Source organism: Silurus aristotelis (assembly GCF_946808225.1).
Source record: "Silurus aristotelis genome assembly, chromosome: 16".
Classification (NCBI taxonomy): Eukaryota; Metazoa; Chordata; class Actinopteri; order Siluriformes; family Siluridae; genus Silurus; species Silurus aristotelis.
In genome coordinates this window covers 18,330,276-18,350,288 of record NC_139589.1, presented here as the reverse complement: position 1 = coordinate 18,350,288, position 20,013 = coordinate 18,330,276, and the positions used below count along the sequence as shown (strand labels likewise).

Genomic DNA, 20,013 nt, shown 5'->3' with positions numbered 1-20,013 from the left:
ACATTTCACTGAGCTCATACAAGGCAGTCACACAAACACAAGCAATACGTTCAAGCGCACATAATCTCTCTGCGTTCTCATATTTATACCCTGATGCCACATAGTATTTCTTTGTTGTCTTATCTATATTTTTTCCTTCCTCGCCAAATTCCTCTTATTTCTTCAGATCATCTTTCCCCTTCTACGTTATTCATTTCCCATTGTCTCCTGAATTTGGTTCTCCTCCCCCTTCTAACATTCCATATTTGGGCTTCCTGTTTCCCTCAGTTACCCTTATTTTCTGCCTCGTTTTGTTAGAATAAACAAATTGCATTTGTATAAAACCCTCTCTTCCTCAGGTTTTCCCTCATTTTATTCCCATCCTCCGTGCCTAAACAGTCATTTTGCGGCCTTTTCTTCCTGCATCTGCAATGTGTAAGTTTCTGCTTTTCTCATTTTTATTGCTGTTTCTATTCTATCAATGAGTCAAGCTAATATCCTTCTACTTGGATTATATGTTCATATATGCTTCCATGTTGTTCTACTTGACTGTCATATGAGCTTTGAGTGCAGGATATGTTGCCTTGAGAGATAATATTTACAGGCTTGCTACCTTGTCCCTTATCTGGTTCTGCCACCTGCACACGTGAATCTTATGTCTAGTCCTTGTGATGTTGACCTTTACACCTTACGTCTGGTTATTTAGATATCGACCTTCACTAACTTCTCTTTATTGGTTTCTTGTACTCAGCTTCTTCTTGCAGACGCTTCGAGCATTATCCGAAGACAGTATCGCCAGTTTCAACTCCTCTCCCCAGCAACCGAGTTTGCACAAGTCATTAAGCAGCTATCAACCCAGGTTCCAGATAACCCCTTCCTGCCTCCACGTATCGTGCAGCGTACTTATTACGCATGATTTGCACGCACAGACCTTCGCCTGACCTCCCTGCTGTTTTCTATGATGAGACACAAAGTGACAATGAAGATTCTGACGGCCTTCGTACACCTGCATCAACTCTTCCTCCTCTCTCGCCGCATTCCACATCTTATCTTTCCTACTGACCTCTTACTGAACTTCCCCCATTCTTTCTCCCACTGCTATTTTTTCTCCTGTGTATTATCCTCCTATAACTTTTCCTGAATCTGACCCTGAATGCTCTCCCATGTCCTCTACAACCTCTAAGTCCTACGAGTTCTTTTTCCCCATTAAACCTACTTAGTCTGCCTTAATCGTGGTTGTTTATTTTCATCGGCACACTCACAGCACTATCCTAATTTTTTAATGTTTGTATCAGACTCTCTGTATAATTTCTACTTGGAAAATATAGGTTAAATGAGTTCGTTTAAAATATAGGCTAAATAGGTTTGATTCATCTATGTATGTTGTGGTATATAGTAAGATGTACATGCAGGGGCGCCGTTAGGGGGGGTGCAGAGTATGCCAGGCATATGGGCCCAAGAGAACGCTAGGGGGCCCCACAATCATCAATTAAAATTTTTCCAATTAGGTTTTTTTTTTTAATCGTACATACACACATATATTTTAAATAATAACACTGTGGTGAAATAAAATAAATTCTCTGTAAATAAAATTAAACTATATTTACTTTATTATTAATAATATAACATTGTATATATATATATATATATATATATATATATATATATATATATATATATATATATATATATATATATATATATATATATGGGGGCCCAAAATTCTGTCTTGCATACCCCCCTTTAAACTGTTAATTGCGCCCCTGTGTACATGTATATATTGCTTTGGAATCTTATTTTGGTATGGTTTAGAGACAGTGGCATTGAGTAAAAGACAGGAGGTGGTGCTGGAGGTAGCAGAGCTGAAGATGTTGAGGTTTTCGTTGGAGTAACGAGGATGGACAGGATTAGAAATGAGTTTATTAGAGGGACAGCGCATGTAGGACCTTTTGGAGACAAGTCACCCATATGAGGATGGGTTCCCCTTTGAGTCTGGTTCCTCTCAAGGTTTCTTCCTCATATCATCTAAGGGAGTTTTTCCATGCCACTGTCGCCACGGCTTGCTCATCAGGGACAAACGCACACCATTCACCTTCACTGTTGTTTTCTGTAAAGCTGCTTTGAGACAATGTCTGTTGTGAAAAGCGCTATACAAAAAAAAATAAACTTGAAGGTGAGGGAGGCGAGAGTGAGATGGTTTGAACATGTGCAGAGGAGGGACATGGGGTATATTTTGGTAGAAGAATGCTGAGAATGGAGCCGCCAGGAAGGAGGAAAAAAGGAAGACCAAGGAGAAGGTTGATGGATGTGGTGGGGGAAGACATGCAGGTAGTTGGTTTGAAAGAGGCAGATGTAGAGGACGGGAGTATGGAAAAGGATGATCCGCTGTGGCGACCCCTGATGGGAGAAGCCGAAAGAAGAAGAAGAAGAATTTGGCCAGGTCACCATAACTGAGTGAATTGTTTTGGACGAGCTGTGGCTGTGAGAACAGAGTAATTCTTTGAGGAAACATGCAGAAGAAAGACCATAGGGCAGCTCAGTAAAATCCTCAGCGGATCTTCACTGACCTGTAAGATCCTCAAATACAGGTGAGGATATTACACACTAATATATGAATCAACACTGCCACTGAAACAGAATACAATATTGTCATTATCAATATCCGGAAACTGGGTTGGTAGAAAGAAGGCTATTTGGGTAGAAGCGTCAGAGGCTTGAGGGACGCAAAACAGACATTATGATGGTCACATTCTTGGGTCAGGTGCAGGTGTAGAAGAAAGAAACAGTATCAAGAAACAGCCCATATTCAGCAGCAACATGCTTTAGCAAAAAGTGGCGATTCCGAGATCGTTACCTTTGTTGGAACTCAGAACACCTTTCTGGGCAGACACATCACGGGTGGATTCTTTGTTGTAGTTTGTTCCCAATGTAACTCACTTATTAATAATGATAAAATAGAAAAGATCTAAACAAAACAATGAAGGATCTTTAGTTTTAGATGAGGAAAAGCAAAACTTTTGACACACGTTCATATTAATACCCTGGTGTCACATTTTTTTTCTTATTTCTTCGCCTTGGCAAATTCACCTTATCTCCAACCCTTGGTTCTCCTCCCCTTCCTGAGCCCTATTCGACTCTATTATTAGTGTCCGATTATTGATTTAATTGTACTTGGGGTAAATAGGTTACATGAGTTTGATTAAGATATAGGCTAATATGTTTAAATTTTATTGCATATACTAGGATATATATAGGATATATATATATATATATATATATATATATATATATATATATATATATATATATATATATATATATATATATATATATAGTCAGCCACCAATTGTGCAAGGTCTGTGAGAGCAAGAAATCTTGCTTTTTTTGTAGGTGACCAAATACTTATTTTCCACCATAATTTGCAAATAAATTATTTAAAAAAATCAGACAATGTGATTTTCTGGATTTTTCTTCTCATTTATTTGGATTTACTTCTCTCTTATAGTTGAAGTGTACCTCTGATGAAAATTACAGGGCTCTCTCATCTTTTTAAGTGGGACAACTTGCACAATTGATGGCTGACTAAATACTTTTTTGCCCCACTGTAAATACATATACATATACATATATACTAATTATTTTAATTTGTTGGATTGATATTAGTTTGATTAAAACACAAGCTAGATAGAGACACTTTGTGAAAGGTCAAATTTTTTCATAGATGCGCCAGGCGGAAAATAACATGCTTTAGTTTTAATTTGAGCACGTACGCAAAATCATGTAATCCCTAAACTAATTTATATATATATATATATATATATATATATATATATATATATATATTATTCCTGGTTTTCTGAGATGTCATGAGTATGCTCTGTGGTTTATTGAGGTTTTGCTGCAATAAACTCTACTTTGCATTTCCTCATCCACGGTTCTTGGAGTCTTATTTATTTATTTATTCATTCAGGATCATTTTTGGAAAATCATTGGTAACAGAAAGCCCAGCTGGTACAACTTTTTTGCTCTGACAGATTCAAATCGCTATATAGCAGACAAGCAGAGCAACATTCTTTACATTTTTTTTTCTTAATTTGGATAAAAATGAACAAATGTGGCAGTTTGACAGGTTACAAATTTATGAAAAGTCCAAAAATGACATTGTCCTTTGTATCTGCAAACCATTTTTTTGTTCTAGTCCTGTTTTTGTATGTTCATCTGTCCCTTTGCCATGTTAAGGACTTTTGATTTAGCATTAGCAGCTTACGTACTGTGAACATAATAAATATCAATATTTACTAATTGTTCCTGGAGATCCACCAACCATCCAAAGCTACATGATTACAGAAGCATGTCTTTAAGCAGAACTTAAAAAATGCATTATGTGACTATTTCTTTTTACATTTTATACTTATGTACTAGGTGCCTTTTATATGAGCAGCTAGGTCTCTTCTATGTGCCTAATTTTTGTATAGTGCATATTAATGGTCAGGAACCAGCATTTATATATAAAAAAAAAAAATATAAAAAATTATATATATATATATATATATATATATATATATATATATATATATATATATATATATATATATATATATATATATAAATAAAATAAAAGTGCCTAGGTGCCTTCCTTTTTTTTGGGTTTTAAATTCAGTGTTCAGTCTAATCATTATATGAGCATGAAGTTTATAAGTATTAACTCAAGTATCAAATTATCCTACAAATCTCACCCTCTTGAAATAATCCACTGCATTTTCCACAAACAAATGCGAAACAGACAGAACTCTAGTATATCCAGTTGACTTTATTCAGCCTGATATGTATTACACAAAAAAAAAAAAAAAAAAAAAACAAACAAAAAAAGCATTATTGTTTAATGACTGCCATTTATGGCCATCCAATCGTGGGCACAGTAGCTATAGAACAGCATCGCTATCATCCCCACATGCTAATAGTTCACCTGAGGTTTGGGTTTTAAAGGTTTTTCCTTTCATGCTACCAGATAAGGTGGAATGGATCAGGGTTGGTGTATTAGTGTCCAACATTCTAGAAAAATGAAAGAAAGTCTATGTTGTGCCAACAAGATACTTTAGGTAAGGAAACTCCCAATACAACCAAAAATTATAGGAAATATTTCCATATTGCTCTCCATACACTTGATAAACAATTTTGAGATAAGAATTGAGAAATTCTAATTTCATGTAATTTCTGATACTTCCTCACCCTCGTGTTCACGGGAACGCACTTTAAAGTCGTCCAAGCGCCAAGTTGGTAGATTCCTACAGACCGTTTGGAGAAAAAAAAGCTCTATATTTATCAGCATCTAAACTGCAGTATAACCTGCTGGATTTGCCCCTGTGCAGGATGTACACTGTCACTGTGTACCTGCTGAATTGTGTATGTGGATCATAGTTGTGAAGTTACACAGTTTAACTTTCCTGGAGTGAAACAAAAATCTGATTAATGAGCAGGTAAACTTTTATTAACATTCTTTTTGGTTAAGGGAAAACTCCCAACAATGACAATAAAAGTACCTTTTCAACATATGGGGCATTTAAAAAAACAGGCCGAGCAGAGCATTTTAATCCCAGAACTAGAAAACTTAAACACACCTGCTTCAGCTCGTCGGTTCACGAGCATCCCAACTATAAACACTTGAAGGTAAAGGAAGCAAAACTATCGCAAACCAAATCACGGAATCTTGTGTCTGTCTTTCTGGTAAAATAATAGTGCGGAACTGAAACCGATTATTTTGACAAATGTTGAAAATACATTACATGAATGGGAAAACAACAAAAAAAAACATCATGATGTCGTTTCATGAAGAGTTGAAGAGCAAATTAAAGTTTTGTAACTAGTGTTCAGTATAATAAGTGTGTTTCCCCCCCCCATTCTGATTCACAAAGTGCAAATTATTTTACTTAATATTACATGTGTAATATTCCAGAGTATGGAAACTTCCGAAATATATAAGGAGGGGGGAGACGCATTTCCCCACTGAATTATGTTCCCCCTTAAAAAATGTCATGCTGCAACAAAAACCAGCTATATGTCACTAAAGAATCTTCTCTCTTTCTCTCTCATTCGTTTTTGAAACCAGGTTATCCTCGTGCGTTAATGGTTAAAATATATTATGTTTCTTGTTAAATAGCTTCGCCTCTTGCACGGTCAGCATGCATTGGAAAGAGAAAAAAAGGAAAGGACAGGGTTGATCCCTTACACACGCCCCACCCCCTTTGACCTTTCAACTGAAAATCTTTTTTTTTGTTTTTGTTTTTTGGTCCACCTGAAAACAGAAAGCTTCAACCCGGACAGTCCAGATGTTTGATCTCCAGTGTGTTAGAATGTAGGCGTGTGTTGTGGGTATGTGTGTGTTCGTGTGTGTGTGTATTTCTGTGGTCCTTTTTGTCAGTTTGAACCAGCTGCGTGTGCAGATCACTGGAGTTTCGTTCCCAGCTTTCGTTGTCTGTTTCTGCATGAAGGAACAAAGGAGTTCAAGGTCAGCAGACCAAGTACAAATTCATAGATTTTTTTTTTAAGGAATTGAGCAAACGTAAAAGCTGAAGAGATAACAGGACATGTTCAGGACATGTAAGAGTTACCTGGCTTCTGATCTGGTGACCGTGTACTCAAACCACAAAATGTTGGGAATGAGACTCGTATCCCTTACTAGGAAAAACTCTGATATGGGCCTGAAAGAGAAAGAAATACAAACATTGAGCGAAAAAGAGAAGCAGTTTAACTTCTAATTAGGGCAATCAGTGCTGGAGGAGACGGAACAAGACAGACGAAGCAGAGGAGCCGCGTTCATACACCAACAGCTCCAAACATGGTAACTGGTGGATGCACCAGAAATGTCGGATGTTTACGAGAAATAAAGCCAGAATTTTGAGAAAAAAGTCAGACTTAAGCAAACTTTTATTTTTATGTGGCGGAAACGGGCTTCCATAGGATTCAGGCCAAAGAAAGAGAAACTTTAGAAAATTTGGGATAATTTTTTTTAAATAAAGAGCAATCGGAAATATTTTTTATTCATGACTTTTCTAAATTATATATTTGTATTTACATTTTGTAATATGACAATTCAATACACTAAATGGGTTTAGTTTTCACTGATATTCATGTATGCAATTTCAGCAATAAAAACTTTTTTTATTAAGGAAAAGCTAAGAGACCCGTCTTATTTTCTCTTGTATATATCGTATTGCTCTTATATTAATAAACATAAATGACTTCTTAAATTATTACTTGATGCACCAAAAGATTCATTTAAACTGGTTACATTCAATTATGGGTAGGGTCTCCCAAGGCAAACAGGTCCTAGGCGACGGGTCAGACTAAGAGCGGTTCAAAACGGGCTGGTGTGGGTTTGCTTATAGCCCCCCAGCTCAGCCGCCATGTGTTGGAGTTTACCCCCGTGAATGAGAGGGTCGTTTCCCTGCGCCTACGGGTCGGGGATAGGTCTCTCACTGTCGTGTGTGCCTACGGGCCAAACGGCAGTATAGAGTACCCGGCCTTCTTGGGGTCTCTGGGAGGGGTGCTGGACAGTGCTCCGACTGGGGACTCCGTCGTTCTACTAGGAGACTTCAATGCACACGTGGGCAGCGACAGTGACACCTGGAGGGGCGTGATTGGGAGGAACGGCCCCCCTGATCTGAACCCGAGCGGTGTTCAGATCAGTAGGTAGGTCGATGATCGACTTTGTGGTCGTTTAATCTGACCTGCGGCCGTATGTCTTGGACACTCGGGTAAAGAGAGGGGCGGAGCTGTCAACTGATCACCACCTGGTGGTGAGTTGGATCCAATGGCAGGGGAAAAAGCTGGACAGACTCGGCAGACCCAAGCGTACTGTGAGGGTCTGCTGGGAACGTTTGGCCGAGCCTCCTGTCAGAGAGATCTTCAACTCCCACCTCCGATCCCGAGGGAGGCCAGAGATATTGAGTCCGAGTGGACCATGTTCTCCACCTCCATTGTCGAAGCGGCCGCTCGGAGCTGTGGCAGTAAGGTCTCCGGTGCCTGTCGAGGCGGCAATCCCCGAACCCGGTGGTGGAAACCGGAAGTAAGGGATGCCGTCAAGCTGAAGAAGGAGTCCTATCGGGCCTGGTTGGCTTGTGGGACTCCTGAGGCAGCTGACGGGTACCGGCAGGCCAAGCGAACTGCAGCCCGGGTGGTTATCGAGGCAAAAACTCGGGCCTGGGAGGAGTTCGGTGAGGCCATGGAGAAGGACTATCGGCTGGCCTCGAAGAGATTCTGGCAAACCGTCCGGCGCCTCAGGAGGGAAAAGCAGTGCCCCACCAATGCTGTTTACAGTAGAGGTGGGGAGCTGTTGACCTCAACTGGGGATGTCGTTGGACGGTGGAAGGAATACTTCGAGGATCTCCTCAATCCCGCCGTCACGTCTACCATTGAGGAAGCAGAGGCTGAGGGCTCAGAGGCGGACTCGTCCATCACCCAAGCTGAAGTCACCGAGGTAGTAAAGAAACTCCTCGGTGGCAAGGCACCGGGGGTGGATGAGATCCGCCCTGAGTACCTTAAGTCTCTGGATGTTGTGGGGCTGTCTTGGCTGACACGCCTCTGCATCATCGCGTGGCGGTCGGGGACAGTGCCTCTGGAATGGCAGACCGGAGTGGTGGTCCCTCTTTTTAAGAAGGGGGACCGGAGGGTGTGTTCCAACTATAGGGGGATCACACTTCTCAGCCTACCTGGGAAAGTCTATGCCAGGGTACTGGAGAGGAGAATACGGCCGATAGTAGAAACTCGGATTCAGGAGGAACAGTGTGGTTTTCGTCCAGGCTGTGGAACACTGGACCAGCTCTATACCCTCTACAGGGTGCTGGAGGTTTCATGGGAGTTTTCCCAACCAGTCCACATGTGTTGTGTGGATTTGGAAAACGCATTCGACTGTGTCCCTCGCGGCGGCCTGTGGAGGGTGCTCCGGGAGTATGGGGTCGGGGGCCCTTTACTAAGGGCTGTCCGGTCCCTGTACGACCGAAGCAGGAGCTTGGTTCGCATTGCCGGCAGTAAGTCAGACTTGTTCCCTGTGCATGTTGGACTCCGGCAGGGCTGCCCTTTGTCACCGGTTCTGTTAATAATTTTTATGGACAGAATTTCTAGGCGCAACCAGGGGTCGGAGGGTGTCCGGTTTGGTGACGACACGATTTCGTCTTTGCTCTTTGCAGATGATGTTGTCGTGTTGGCTTCATCAGACCAGGACCTTCAGCATGCACTGGGCCATGGTCCTCAGTCGGAAAAGGGTGGCTTGCCCACTTCAGGTTGGTGGGGAGTTCCTGCCGCAAGTGGAGGAGTTTAAGTATCTTGGGGTTTTGTTCACGAGTGAGGGAAGGGTGGAACGGGAGATTGACAGACGGATCGGTGCAGCTTCTGCAGTAATGCGGTCGATGTACCGGTCTGTCGTGGTGAAGAAAGAGCTGAGCCGCAAGGCGAAACTCTCGATTTACCGGTCAATCTACGTTCCTACTCTCACCTATGGTCATGAGCTCTGGGTCATGACCGAAAGGACAAGATCCCGGATACAGGCGGCCGAAATGAGCTTTCTCCGCAGGGTGGCTGGTCGATCCCTTAGAGATAGGGTGAGAAGCTCAGTCACTCGGGAGGAGCTCAGAGTAGATCCGCTGCTCCTCCACATCGAGAGGGGTCAGCTGAGGTGGCTCGGGCATCTGTTCCGGATGCCCCGTGGACGCCTTCCTGGGAAGGTGTTCCGGGCGCGTCCCACTGGGAGGAGACCCCGGGAAAGACCTAGGACACGCTGGAGAGACTATGTCTCCCAGCTGGCCTGGGAACGCCTTGGTGTCCCCCCGGAAGAGCTGGAAGAAGTGGCTAGGGAGAGGGAAGTCTGGCCATCTTTGCTTAGACTGCTGCCCCCGCCACCCGGCCTCGGATAAGCGGGAGAAGATGGATGGATGGACATTCAATTATTGTCAAATAAGCACCATACAAGTCGCAGTGTTGTACAACCCAATAGCTAGGTTGGATCGTTCTTCCAATATACAAATGTGTCCTATATATACACTAAGCATGGACATGCTGTCGCCAAAACATTCAAATTCACCTTGCAATCATTAAAATAACACATAATATATAATTGAAAAATATGCATGTATAATATAAATGTGCCGTATACAGTTAACTTCATTCTAAACACTTTAACGGGATTCAAATTCCCATATCTGATGGCAAAATGAAGGTTAATGTCCGTAAAATGTGCATCTCGTCCGATTTGGAATGTGGGTGTATTACCAGGCTGCTATCTTGGGAAAGATCGGCGTCAACACCTCCTGTGTTATGAAAAACCAGACCACGGCGACTACCATTCCAGCTACGCCACCATATATCACCTGACTCCAGGTGTGGTAAAGAAGGTAAACTCTGGTAAATGAAACACAAACAAATAATAAAACATCGTCAGATAATGCGATACTAAAACAACTTATTACGGAAAAAAAAAAAAAAAACGAGCCTTACCTGCTGTAGGACACAGACAAAGCCACACCTAGTAGGATGATTGACAGCACATGTCTCCATAACAACTCCACACACCTGGCATTGTTTGTCTGATGCATTCTGTCAAGAGAAAAACAAATAATGTACAACAAAGAATCTTTGCTTATCCTTTAATGAAGGTTTTAATCCAAGTACAATATATGGACAAAAGTATTTGGACACCCAAGTCACCGAGACACTTTTGGTAAGGAAACGCAGAATATCTAGAAGATTTTTTCATATTGCTCTCCATACATTTATACTAGATAAAATTATTATTTAATAATTTGGAGAAATAAAATTGTGTCAATGTTCGATATTTTCCCAAATTCCCTAGAATGCACTTTAAAGCCATCTAAGTGGCAAATGGTGGAGTTTACAGATTATTGGTCTTTCTGGAAAAAATCATTTTGACAACCAACTGCATTAAAAATACATCACATGAATGATGAAAAAATAAATTAAAAAAATCATGATGTTGCCAGTTTACGAAGGGAAGCAAATGAAAGTTTATTTACTCTGATTTAACTACTTTTTTTCCAGTATAATGAATAAAAATTCCAAAAGCCGAAATTATTTTACTTAATATTACATGTGTAATATTCCAGCTTAGGGCTCAAACGATTCTTTGAGTAACTCGAATACAAAAAAAATGTAAAATAAAAAATACTTGAGGCTTTGTTTAGTCTATTAACTACACATGGAGCACTGTGTTTCCCCACGGACCATTATTAGTGACGCACCACTCTACACTCTGGAGTTTTAAATAAAATGCCTGCTTGGTTAAATAATACAAATATATATTTTTATAGAAAAATGAGAAAAGAAATCAAATGAATGCAATACACATTTTATTATATTGATTAAATTGAGCAATGGATTAAATTGGCACGAATTAAGTTGATTAAATAAAATTAAATATGTTGATTAAATAAAATTAAATAAATGGTTTATTACATTAAATTGTACATTGGCATTGTGATGCGGTAATAAAGATGTGTAAATAAGTGTGTTTTAATATTACATTATTTTTAAAGATATGATCTACATAACTGTTCTACTTATTCTAGCGTACTGAAACAAAATGTCTTTATTCCTTCCATCATTCATTTATTCACTCCCTCGATTTGAGGAATTGCCAGGATTTTTTCCTTTTAAGAGAAATGTTTGAATCTGGATATAAAACGCTAAAGAATCCACCAGCCACTTCCTGGTTAGCGGCTAAAGCTAGCGCTACCGATTCTTTATAGTTTTCGTGCATGCGCAAAACAAATGTTATTTCCGATACAGGGTGAGTGGCCACAGTGACACTGCGCTAAATCTAACATGTTTTTAGGTTTGATAATAATAATAATAAAAAAAATGCCCTCAAAGTGCAAAGCAGAGACTAAACAAACTTTAACTCCGATTTTAACCATGTTTCTCAAGTAAAAAGGACTGAAAGCCCTGTAACGAAAGATTTCGGTATGAATACATGTACCACTACACCCCTACTATATGGTAAACATCACTTGTTTGTATTGCATCCTTGGTGGTAGAAAATGACTATCAATATGCATTACATTGATCATTTATAATGACCTACCTTAAATAAAGAAAGAGGAAAAAGTAAACGACAAAGAACCAGATGAACTGCGAGTGGCTGGACGGCATGCCGTACTCTGTGGTTACTGTGCTGTGGCCTCCTGAAACGACAGCACAAGAAGATTATGCTGTATGGCATAAAAACAGATGTCAAACCTACTTCCAGTCCACTTCTGTCCTGCCGTTCCATTATCCGGGACAGCGAGGTAATATATTTCTATTATAATTGGCTATTGGTATCTGTAAAATCCTCTATTAATCGACCTCTATTTTCTAAAATGCTTTTTTTTTTTTTTTTTACTCATCACAGTCATAATAAGTGATTACTGGAGTTGTTATAGTCTTTCTGTAAATTTAACCTCATGAGACAAACGAAATCCTTGTCCTGCATTTGCGTGATTTCATGCATGGCACTGTGCTGCTGCTCAGTGATTGGCTGCCTGGATAAATGCATGAATGAGCAGGTGTACGTGTGTTAGAAGTGGTTGGTGAAAGTATGGATTAGTGTGAAATTGTAAATAATGGCATGGGGCTTACCTCCACATGGACGGGGCTCCTGTAGGATGTGCTTCAGTAACCAGTTGAGCCCTTCGTTCATAACCAAACCGCCAAAAAACGAGATCTGCAACAGGATGATTCATCGCATTAGTCGTAGAAATAAACAGACAGCGTCTTGAAATGATCTGCTCTACAAAACACGATTACTTTTGCTTTATATCCACTGTGTCTCTAATTTCTAGTTCTTCAATACTGAACTAGTGGGCTACAAGCTATACCTGCTCATAAAACGTGTGTTTAGCCACAGCTTTCATTGTTTAGCCAATTTCCTGTTTTAAGTTAAATTAAAAATCATGTATAAACGGTGCAACACCCCAACAAGTGATCTAAAGTATGGACAAAGTATTAGGACCTCAGAATTTTCCAGGCCTTATTTGGTTCTTTCCCCCAAACTCTTACCACAAAGTTGGAGGCAACTGTACAGGATGTCTTTGAAAACTGTAGCATGAAATTTTGCCCCTGTGCACAAAGCCAGTTCTATGAAGACAAGTGTACATGGGTTGAAGTCAAAGATCTTGAGCTGCTATAAAAGCTCTGAGCTCAGCCGTATTGAAAACCTTTGAGATGAATTCGAATTTGCACCCCAGGCCTCCTCACTTTACTCACACCCTTGTGACTGAATGAGCACAAAGCTCCACAAGCACACCCCAAAATCTGGTGGAATATCTTCCCAAACGCAGACTAAATGTGGAATTGGATGCTCAAAAAAGCATATAAAGATCTACCAGTCAGGTGTCCACAAACTTTCGTCCACAGTGTATCCTGCACTGTAGGCTTGGATATTATTTAATGAAATCAATACCACCAGAAATGAAGGTTTAATCAATGAAACATGTTCAGTTTTAAGAACTAAACGCTCACACACACAATGGCAGAACAACCGCAGAGCAGCACCTATTTGAAATTAAATGTTACAAGACAGCAGAACTTCAACAGGTCAGACTCACCGTGTGCAGCTCTCGCTTGAAGACGATGAGCGTGATAAAGCCGACCAGGATCGCCATCGGCAGCAGACTGGCATACGCCAGGATCTGCCCTGCCAGATCACCTGAACGAGAAACAGGTCAATAAAGCAACAAAACCATTATTGGAGATACTCCAATGACTCTGAAGGACTAAGACCACTCGAAACACTTTGCTTTATCGAAGATCTAGGATGTAAAGTACATTAGATATGAAAAATATGTTCTATTACATACAGATCAAGTGAAAGGAAAAGGGTTATACTGCAGAAGGTCCGAAAATTCCTACTGGGGAACACGCGATGTTCAACTTAACTCAAAGTTCAGCAATGGCGTCAAATCAACATGGCTGTGCGTGTTAAATCCGTATAGTTCGCTGTTTTGACACACGTTACAGTTAGCTGGCGAGCTTGTTGCCAACAAACAAATGTAACAAGTAGTTGTACAAAGTCACAAGTTGAACGCAGCAATTGATAATTGGTCTCGACAATGGATGAATTTGTTCTCCAAAAGGAAAACAAGTTGCGAGATTACGCAAGTTAAATACCAGGCTGGCGATCAAACATTCTGCCTCAAAACAGGGTTAAAAAAACGCTTCTGATAAATTCAGTGGAACAAAACAGTCCCCGTGTTGGCTATTGAGATCGAACACATGTTCAATCTCCTCAGAAAGAAGCTTCTCTTTAAAGCCTGTTTGAAATCAAGACTTAATATTACGTAGAATTTTACAATCAATTTGAAGCTAAAATCTATAACAATTCTATAGGTTCAACGCCATTGATAAAAAACGACTCCATTCTTCTCACAAAGTCACACAGCATAATTGTAGAACAGGATTTTGGAGTCGTTCATGGCTGAGGAGGGAAGAAAAAAAAAAAGACAGCATGGAAAGACCATTCTTCATTTCTTTTTTTTCAATAGCTTCAAATCTCTACAGGTATTCCTGTATTGATTATATACATCATGGTGGACATTTTGGAATTAGCACCACCAGCGTCCTTAATAATAAAATTAATCAGAGAGGCTGAACAACATAACATGCATTTATTCATTGCATTTCCTGCTGTGATAAATAATGAATCAAAACATAGGAAACTGTCAACTAGGGATGCACCGAAATGAAAATTCTTGGCCGAAACAAAAAAAAACTAAAAAAAGGAAAGCGAGGCCGAAAACCGAAACACCGAAATAAATTATGCTAATTATTATTACCATTGCATTTATGGCAATGAACGTGTACTAACCTTACTTAAATCAAGGCATTTAAATTGCATAAATTAATATTAAAGTTTCAAAGAATAAATCAATTACAAATTATAAAAATATTTATTTATAGCACATTGCAACAATGCACAGGATAAAATTAATTAAAATTTAAACTTAAATGTTTAACTAAAATGCACTCATGTGTACATTAAATAATAATGTACAGGCCCTCTGTCCTGCTGAAAGGTTGTAAAATTAAAAATGTTCTTGCATAAAAACAAAGTGCATTTAGAACAAGTGCAACTGTTTAAAGATACAATACAACAATATCACTGGGAAACTTCCTGCCTTTTCAAACGTCCGCCAAAGACGGAGTGCGCATGCTCGGAGGGGTTTTGCTTTTCTGTGCCGCGTTTCTCTCATATTCAGCATAGCGATCGGATGTTTGGATTTCAGGTGATAAATTAAACCCAAGGTGGAGAAAGTTTTTGCAGACGCACCGCCTCTTGAAATTTCGGCATTACATGTTTTGCAAATCGCTATCCGTGGGTCTTTCTCAGATACACTGAAATACGTCCACACCGCAGATATGTTGTTTGACAAGCACGTGCAGGCCGCGGTTTCTGTTTGCGTCATCACAACAAACTGTTTCGGCCGTGTTTTTTCGGTGATCAAAGTCTTTCGGTGGCCGAATATTCGGTGCATCCCTACTGTCAACCATAATGTATTTTATTTTTTTGCTAGAACTTTTCGCTTACTTCAATTTTGCCCAAACACAAATCTTCTGGTCGGTGCTGCAGTGTCGCTGATTTATAGCGTTTTTTTGCCCTAATGTCACGCGACTGTACGTTGTATATTTACTTACATGGTTTCGTTTCACTGGGTAATATACAACCTGAATTCCGGAAATGTTGGGACGTTATTATAAACTTGAATAAAATGATAAACTAAAAGACTTCCAAATCACATGAGCCAATATTTTATTCACAATAGAACATAAGCGTTTAAACTGAGAAATTTTATACTTTTCTGCACAAAAGAGGCTTATTTTAAATTCAATGCCTGCTATAGGTTTAAAAAAAAAAAAAAAAGTTGGCATGGGGGCAGCAAATGGCAAAAAAAAAAAAAAACTGAAATTTTGAAAATATTCAGCAGGAAGAACATCTAGCAACTAATCAAGTTAATTGATATCTGGTCTGTAACATGATTAGCTATAAATGTGACGTCTCGCAGAAGTAAAGATGGGCTCTCCAATCTGTAAACAAATGCGTAAAAAGTTTGTGGAATACTTTAAAAGAACAACGTTCCTCAACGTCAAATTGCAAAGGCTTTGCAAATCTCATCATCTACAGTACATAAGATAATCAAAATATTTATAGAGACTGGAGAAATCCCAGTGCGTAAGGGACAAGTTCGAAGACCTTTGGTTCCTCAGACGACACTGCATTACTCAGGCATGATTGGGTCATTGACGTTACTAAATGGGCGCAGGAATACTTCCAGAAAACATTGTCTGTAAACACAATCCACTGTGCCATCTGCAGATGCCAACTAAAGCTCAATCATGCAAAAAAGAAGCCATATGTGAACGTGGTCCAGAAGCGCTGTCGTGTCCTGTGGGCCAAGACTCATTTAGAATGGACTGTTTTAAGTAGGAAAAGGGTTCTATAGTCAAACGAGTCCAAATTTGATATTCTTGTTGAAAATCCCGTCCTCCGGACTAAAGAGGAGGGGGACCTTCCAGCGTGTTATCAGCGTTCGGTTCAGCACTATGAATGCTGAAAGGTATATAAAGGTTTTAGAGCAACATATATGCTCCCCTCCAGATGATTTCTGTTCCAGGAAAAGCCTTACTGCAGCTTTTACAACAGCATGGCTTCATAGTAGGAGAGTCCGGGTGCTGAATTGGCCTGCCTGCAGTCCAGATCCTTCACCCATAGAGAACATTCGGCCCATCATTGAATGTAAAATACGGCAAGGACGACCACGGACTCTTCAGCAGCTGGAAACCGATATCAGGCAAAAAGAATGGGACCAAATTCCGACAGCAAAGAAACGATGCTACACCATAGTAAACATGCACTTTTTTGAGACCTGTAGCAGGCTTTAAATTTAAAATGCATATTTTGTGCATTAAAGTGTAAAATTTCTCAGTTTAAACTTGTTATGTTCTCCAAGTTCTATTGTGAATCAAAAATTGGCTTATGTGATTTGAAAGTCTTTTGGTTTTCATTTTATTAAAATAAAAAAAACCTGGCTTGTACTGAATATGGTAATGAAATGACTTCAGCCTACTTGACGTGACGTAAACCTGGCAGAGTGAGCAGGAAATGTATTGTGGTCAGAACCTGAATGGAACTACTTGGGATGTGCAGTAAGTGGAAAAACATTTGCACAGCAATCAGAAGTAAGGATAAGCGATACCACTTTTCCATCTATTTCAAAACCAGTATAGATGTTGGTTGAAACGTTCAGATCAGAAGTTCAAAACCGGGCACTGCCACCCGAACACTCCTGGAGCCTTTAGTAAGGCCTTTGACCCTCAACTGCACAGTTGTAAGTTGCTCCGGATAAATGTGTGTGCCAAACGTACATGTACATGCAGTATCATCTCTAATAATACCAGTATTTTTGAAAGCTGCCAATAGAAATGTTAAATAGATTCCAATGAACTTGGCTTCTCATTTCTTAAAATGTAATTAAAAACATTTATTAAAAACATTATTCCTATTAAGCCGGGCTCGAGGGTTTGCTAGTCAATGCTTAATATAGGGCTGCAACTATTGATTATTTTAGTAATCGAGTATTCTGCCGCTTGGTCTATCGATTAATCGGAGAAGAGGTACTTTTTCCTTTATTAAAAATTTCAGGAATTAAAAAAAAGTAAATTTTACTAAAAAGGAAACACATTCCATGTTCATTTTCAGAGACCCGTCTTATTTTCTCTTGAATATTTCGTATTGCTTTTTAATAAAGAAAAAGTACTTCTTATCCAATTACTCGATTAATCGTTGTAATAATCGGTAGAATACTGTATTACGAAAATAATCGATAACTACAGTTCTAGTTTGATTGGATAGCTGTAAATACGCACTGTACTTTTTAGGGTTTTTTTTTGTGAGGGAGTTCAGGGAAGTTGTTTGTCTTTCATTTCGGGTTTTCTTCGTCTAGTCTGAAGATTGCCCTGGTGTTCACGTGTAATTAATCCGTTATATACCTCCTGTATAGTGTTTGGTCATTAGTTCTAGATCAATCAGGAGACCGGATACCTTACATGGACCTTATATAGATTGCCAAGTAACTCCTCTCGATCAGTCAGAATAGAGAATTGAACAGAGCAATTAGGCAATAATGAATAAAGAAATTATGATGTTTGTTTAGGTGACAATGTTTGACTGAGACGCACTCAAAAGTCTGTGCTCCCCCCAAAAAAACAGAGTGAGATCTGGGACACAGTGGGAGTAAATCCCACTCTCTGAGCTCTCTGGCCTAATTTCCTGTCCTATAATATTCCCTGGGAGGATTTCCATCCAAGCCTGCCTTGATATAGCCCAAAGGTGGTAATATTAATAATAATAATAATAATAATAATAATAATAATAATAATAATAATAATAATAAGGACAACTGCAGCGGCCTCCAGCCGCTCTAAAGAGAACTAGGACACCATCCAGTCTGCCCACATCACCATGAGCTCACATTTCCCTCCCGCCAGTGCTCAGCTGCTGTCACGTGACAGGGAATCCCGCTATCTGGCGAGCGTCCGAAGGCGCGTGCACGCGCATCCGCACACATTAATGAGGTGTTAATGCGATCAGGGTCAAAACCGCGACTTATTATAATGATATACTGCGCAATGGGGTAATATGCAGTATTATATATGTATCATCACACCTCCCTGTGTCCAAATACGTTACAATTTCATCTGAAATCGTTTAAAAATATCAAATATATAAAATAATGAGCCAAACGTGCACGTGCACGCTGACCGGAAATGAGCGTGGTGATTGACGTACAATAATATTTGAAAGTAGTTCTTTCTAATGCTGAAACGATGCCCTAAATTGTCAAAGCACGAGAAAAAAAAGAGCGTGTAAAGATTTTAGTTTCATTTGGAGTAATTAATTAATAGAAATAAAAATATAACTGTTTTGGCTTTGTTTTAGGGCTAATATTTATATTATTTTAAACAACAATGGCTCTAATAGCCAGAGAACTAGCTAATGCTAACTAAATATCCTAGCTTTCTGCTTCCACATTTATTTATTTTTTAAATAATTTACGGAAATGGATGATTTCGAGTGTTAGACATCACTGAGGTATAATGACATGTCTACACAGGTTTCGAATGACATTTACCTTAGCAGGAAAACCAGTGACATTATAGACAATTTGGCATGTTAGCCGACTAGCTGGTTTGGTCGCATTCTATGTGGCTTACGTTTAATTAGATTGTTATGTAATTTAAGGGGGGAAACGCCTGCAGAAATGTCAAACGTTTGTGTGTTTAATGCGAAGATTCAGGAAACAGTTAAATTAACAACGCCAGAAAAAGGGAGTCCCAGACACATAGGAGGCAGAGTAGGGTCATAAACGCGCATGCGCAGAACAAACGCACAATTAGGCAGCTCGGTTTAAACTACCACTCCCACCCGTATTCTATTTAACCACACCCTTCTTATATATGATTGGCCAGCTTCTATGTCGGTTTGGGAAACACACCACGTAATTCCAGGCGTATTAGCCAATTACAAAAGAAGAATAGAATATTGGCAAATCACGAAGTAGGGGGCGGGATTGTCTGAATACAGGTAGAGAACAAACAATTCGCCGGAGCGAAGTATGCGCGCTCTTATGGTATCACTATTTGGCAAAGCAAGCCCTCAGTCGTGTCCATTCAGTAGTGGAACTGCGGCCAAGCTTTCCGGTGAGGACAAAATGGCGCTGGACGATGTGAATCGCTCAACTTGGGGAAAACGAAATGATCAAAAACGAGACTTACCAGCCGGATACTCTACGTGCGTTAAAGATATCGACTTCCATCGAGGTGGTGCCGAGCACTGCTCTTCCGCCGCCATCTTACCCGGACACCGGGCATAGAGATTCGACGAATCAGCATGGAGCGCCTGCGCGACATCATCCAATCAGCGTTTACCGCGCGCCGCCGACCTAATCGGCCATTCACCATGGAGTTTCTCAGAGGAGGGGGGGATGGGGG

General features: G+C 39.9%; 1 protein-coding gene across 1 annotated transcript; it reads right to left on the bottom strand.

Moving 5' to 3' along the window:
* Window positions 1–4,769: 4,769 nt before the first annotated feature.
* dolpp1 (dolichyldiphosphatase 1) lies at window positions 4,770–19,996 on the bottom strand. The gene is made up of 8 exons (XM_083564203.1): window positions 19,798–19,996; window positions 13,575–13,675; window positions 12,607–12,691; window positions 12,071–12,170; window positions 10,468–10,566; window positions 10,243–10,371; window positions 6,588–6,677; window positions 4,770–6,457 (listed from the first exon to the last, which is right to left on the bottom strand). The coding sequence occupies exons 1-8, from the start codon at window positions 19,871–19,873 to the stop codon at window positions 6,421–6,423; spliced, it is 717 nt and encodes a 238-aa protein (XP_083420329.1). The 5' UTR covers window positions 19,874–19,996; the 3' UTR covers window positions 4,770–6,420.
* Window positions 19,997–20,013: the final 17 nt, after the last annotated feature.

Excerpts from the sequence above, each read along its gene's own strand:
- dolpp1 (XM_083564203.1), bottom strand. The coding sequence starts at position 19,873 with ATGGCGGCGGAAGAGCAGTGCTCGGCACCACCTCGATGGAAGTCGATA. Across the intron at positions 12,171-12,606 it reads GGAGCCCCGTCCATGTGGAG|GAGGCCACAGCACAGTAACC; the intron begins GTAAGCCCCATG and ends CTGTCGTTTCAG. Across the intron at positions 6,678-10,242 it reads TTTCCCAAGATAGCAGCCTG|GCCCATATCAGAGTTTTTCC; the intron begins GTAATACACCCA and ends TTTCTCTTTCAG.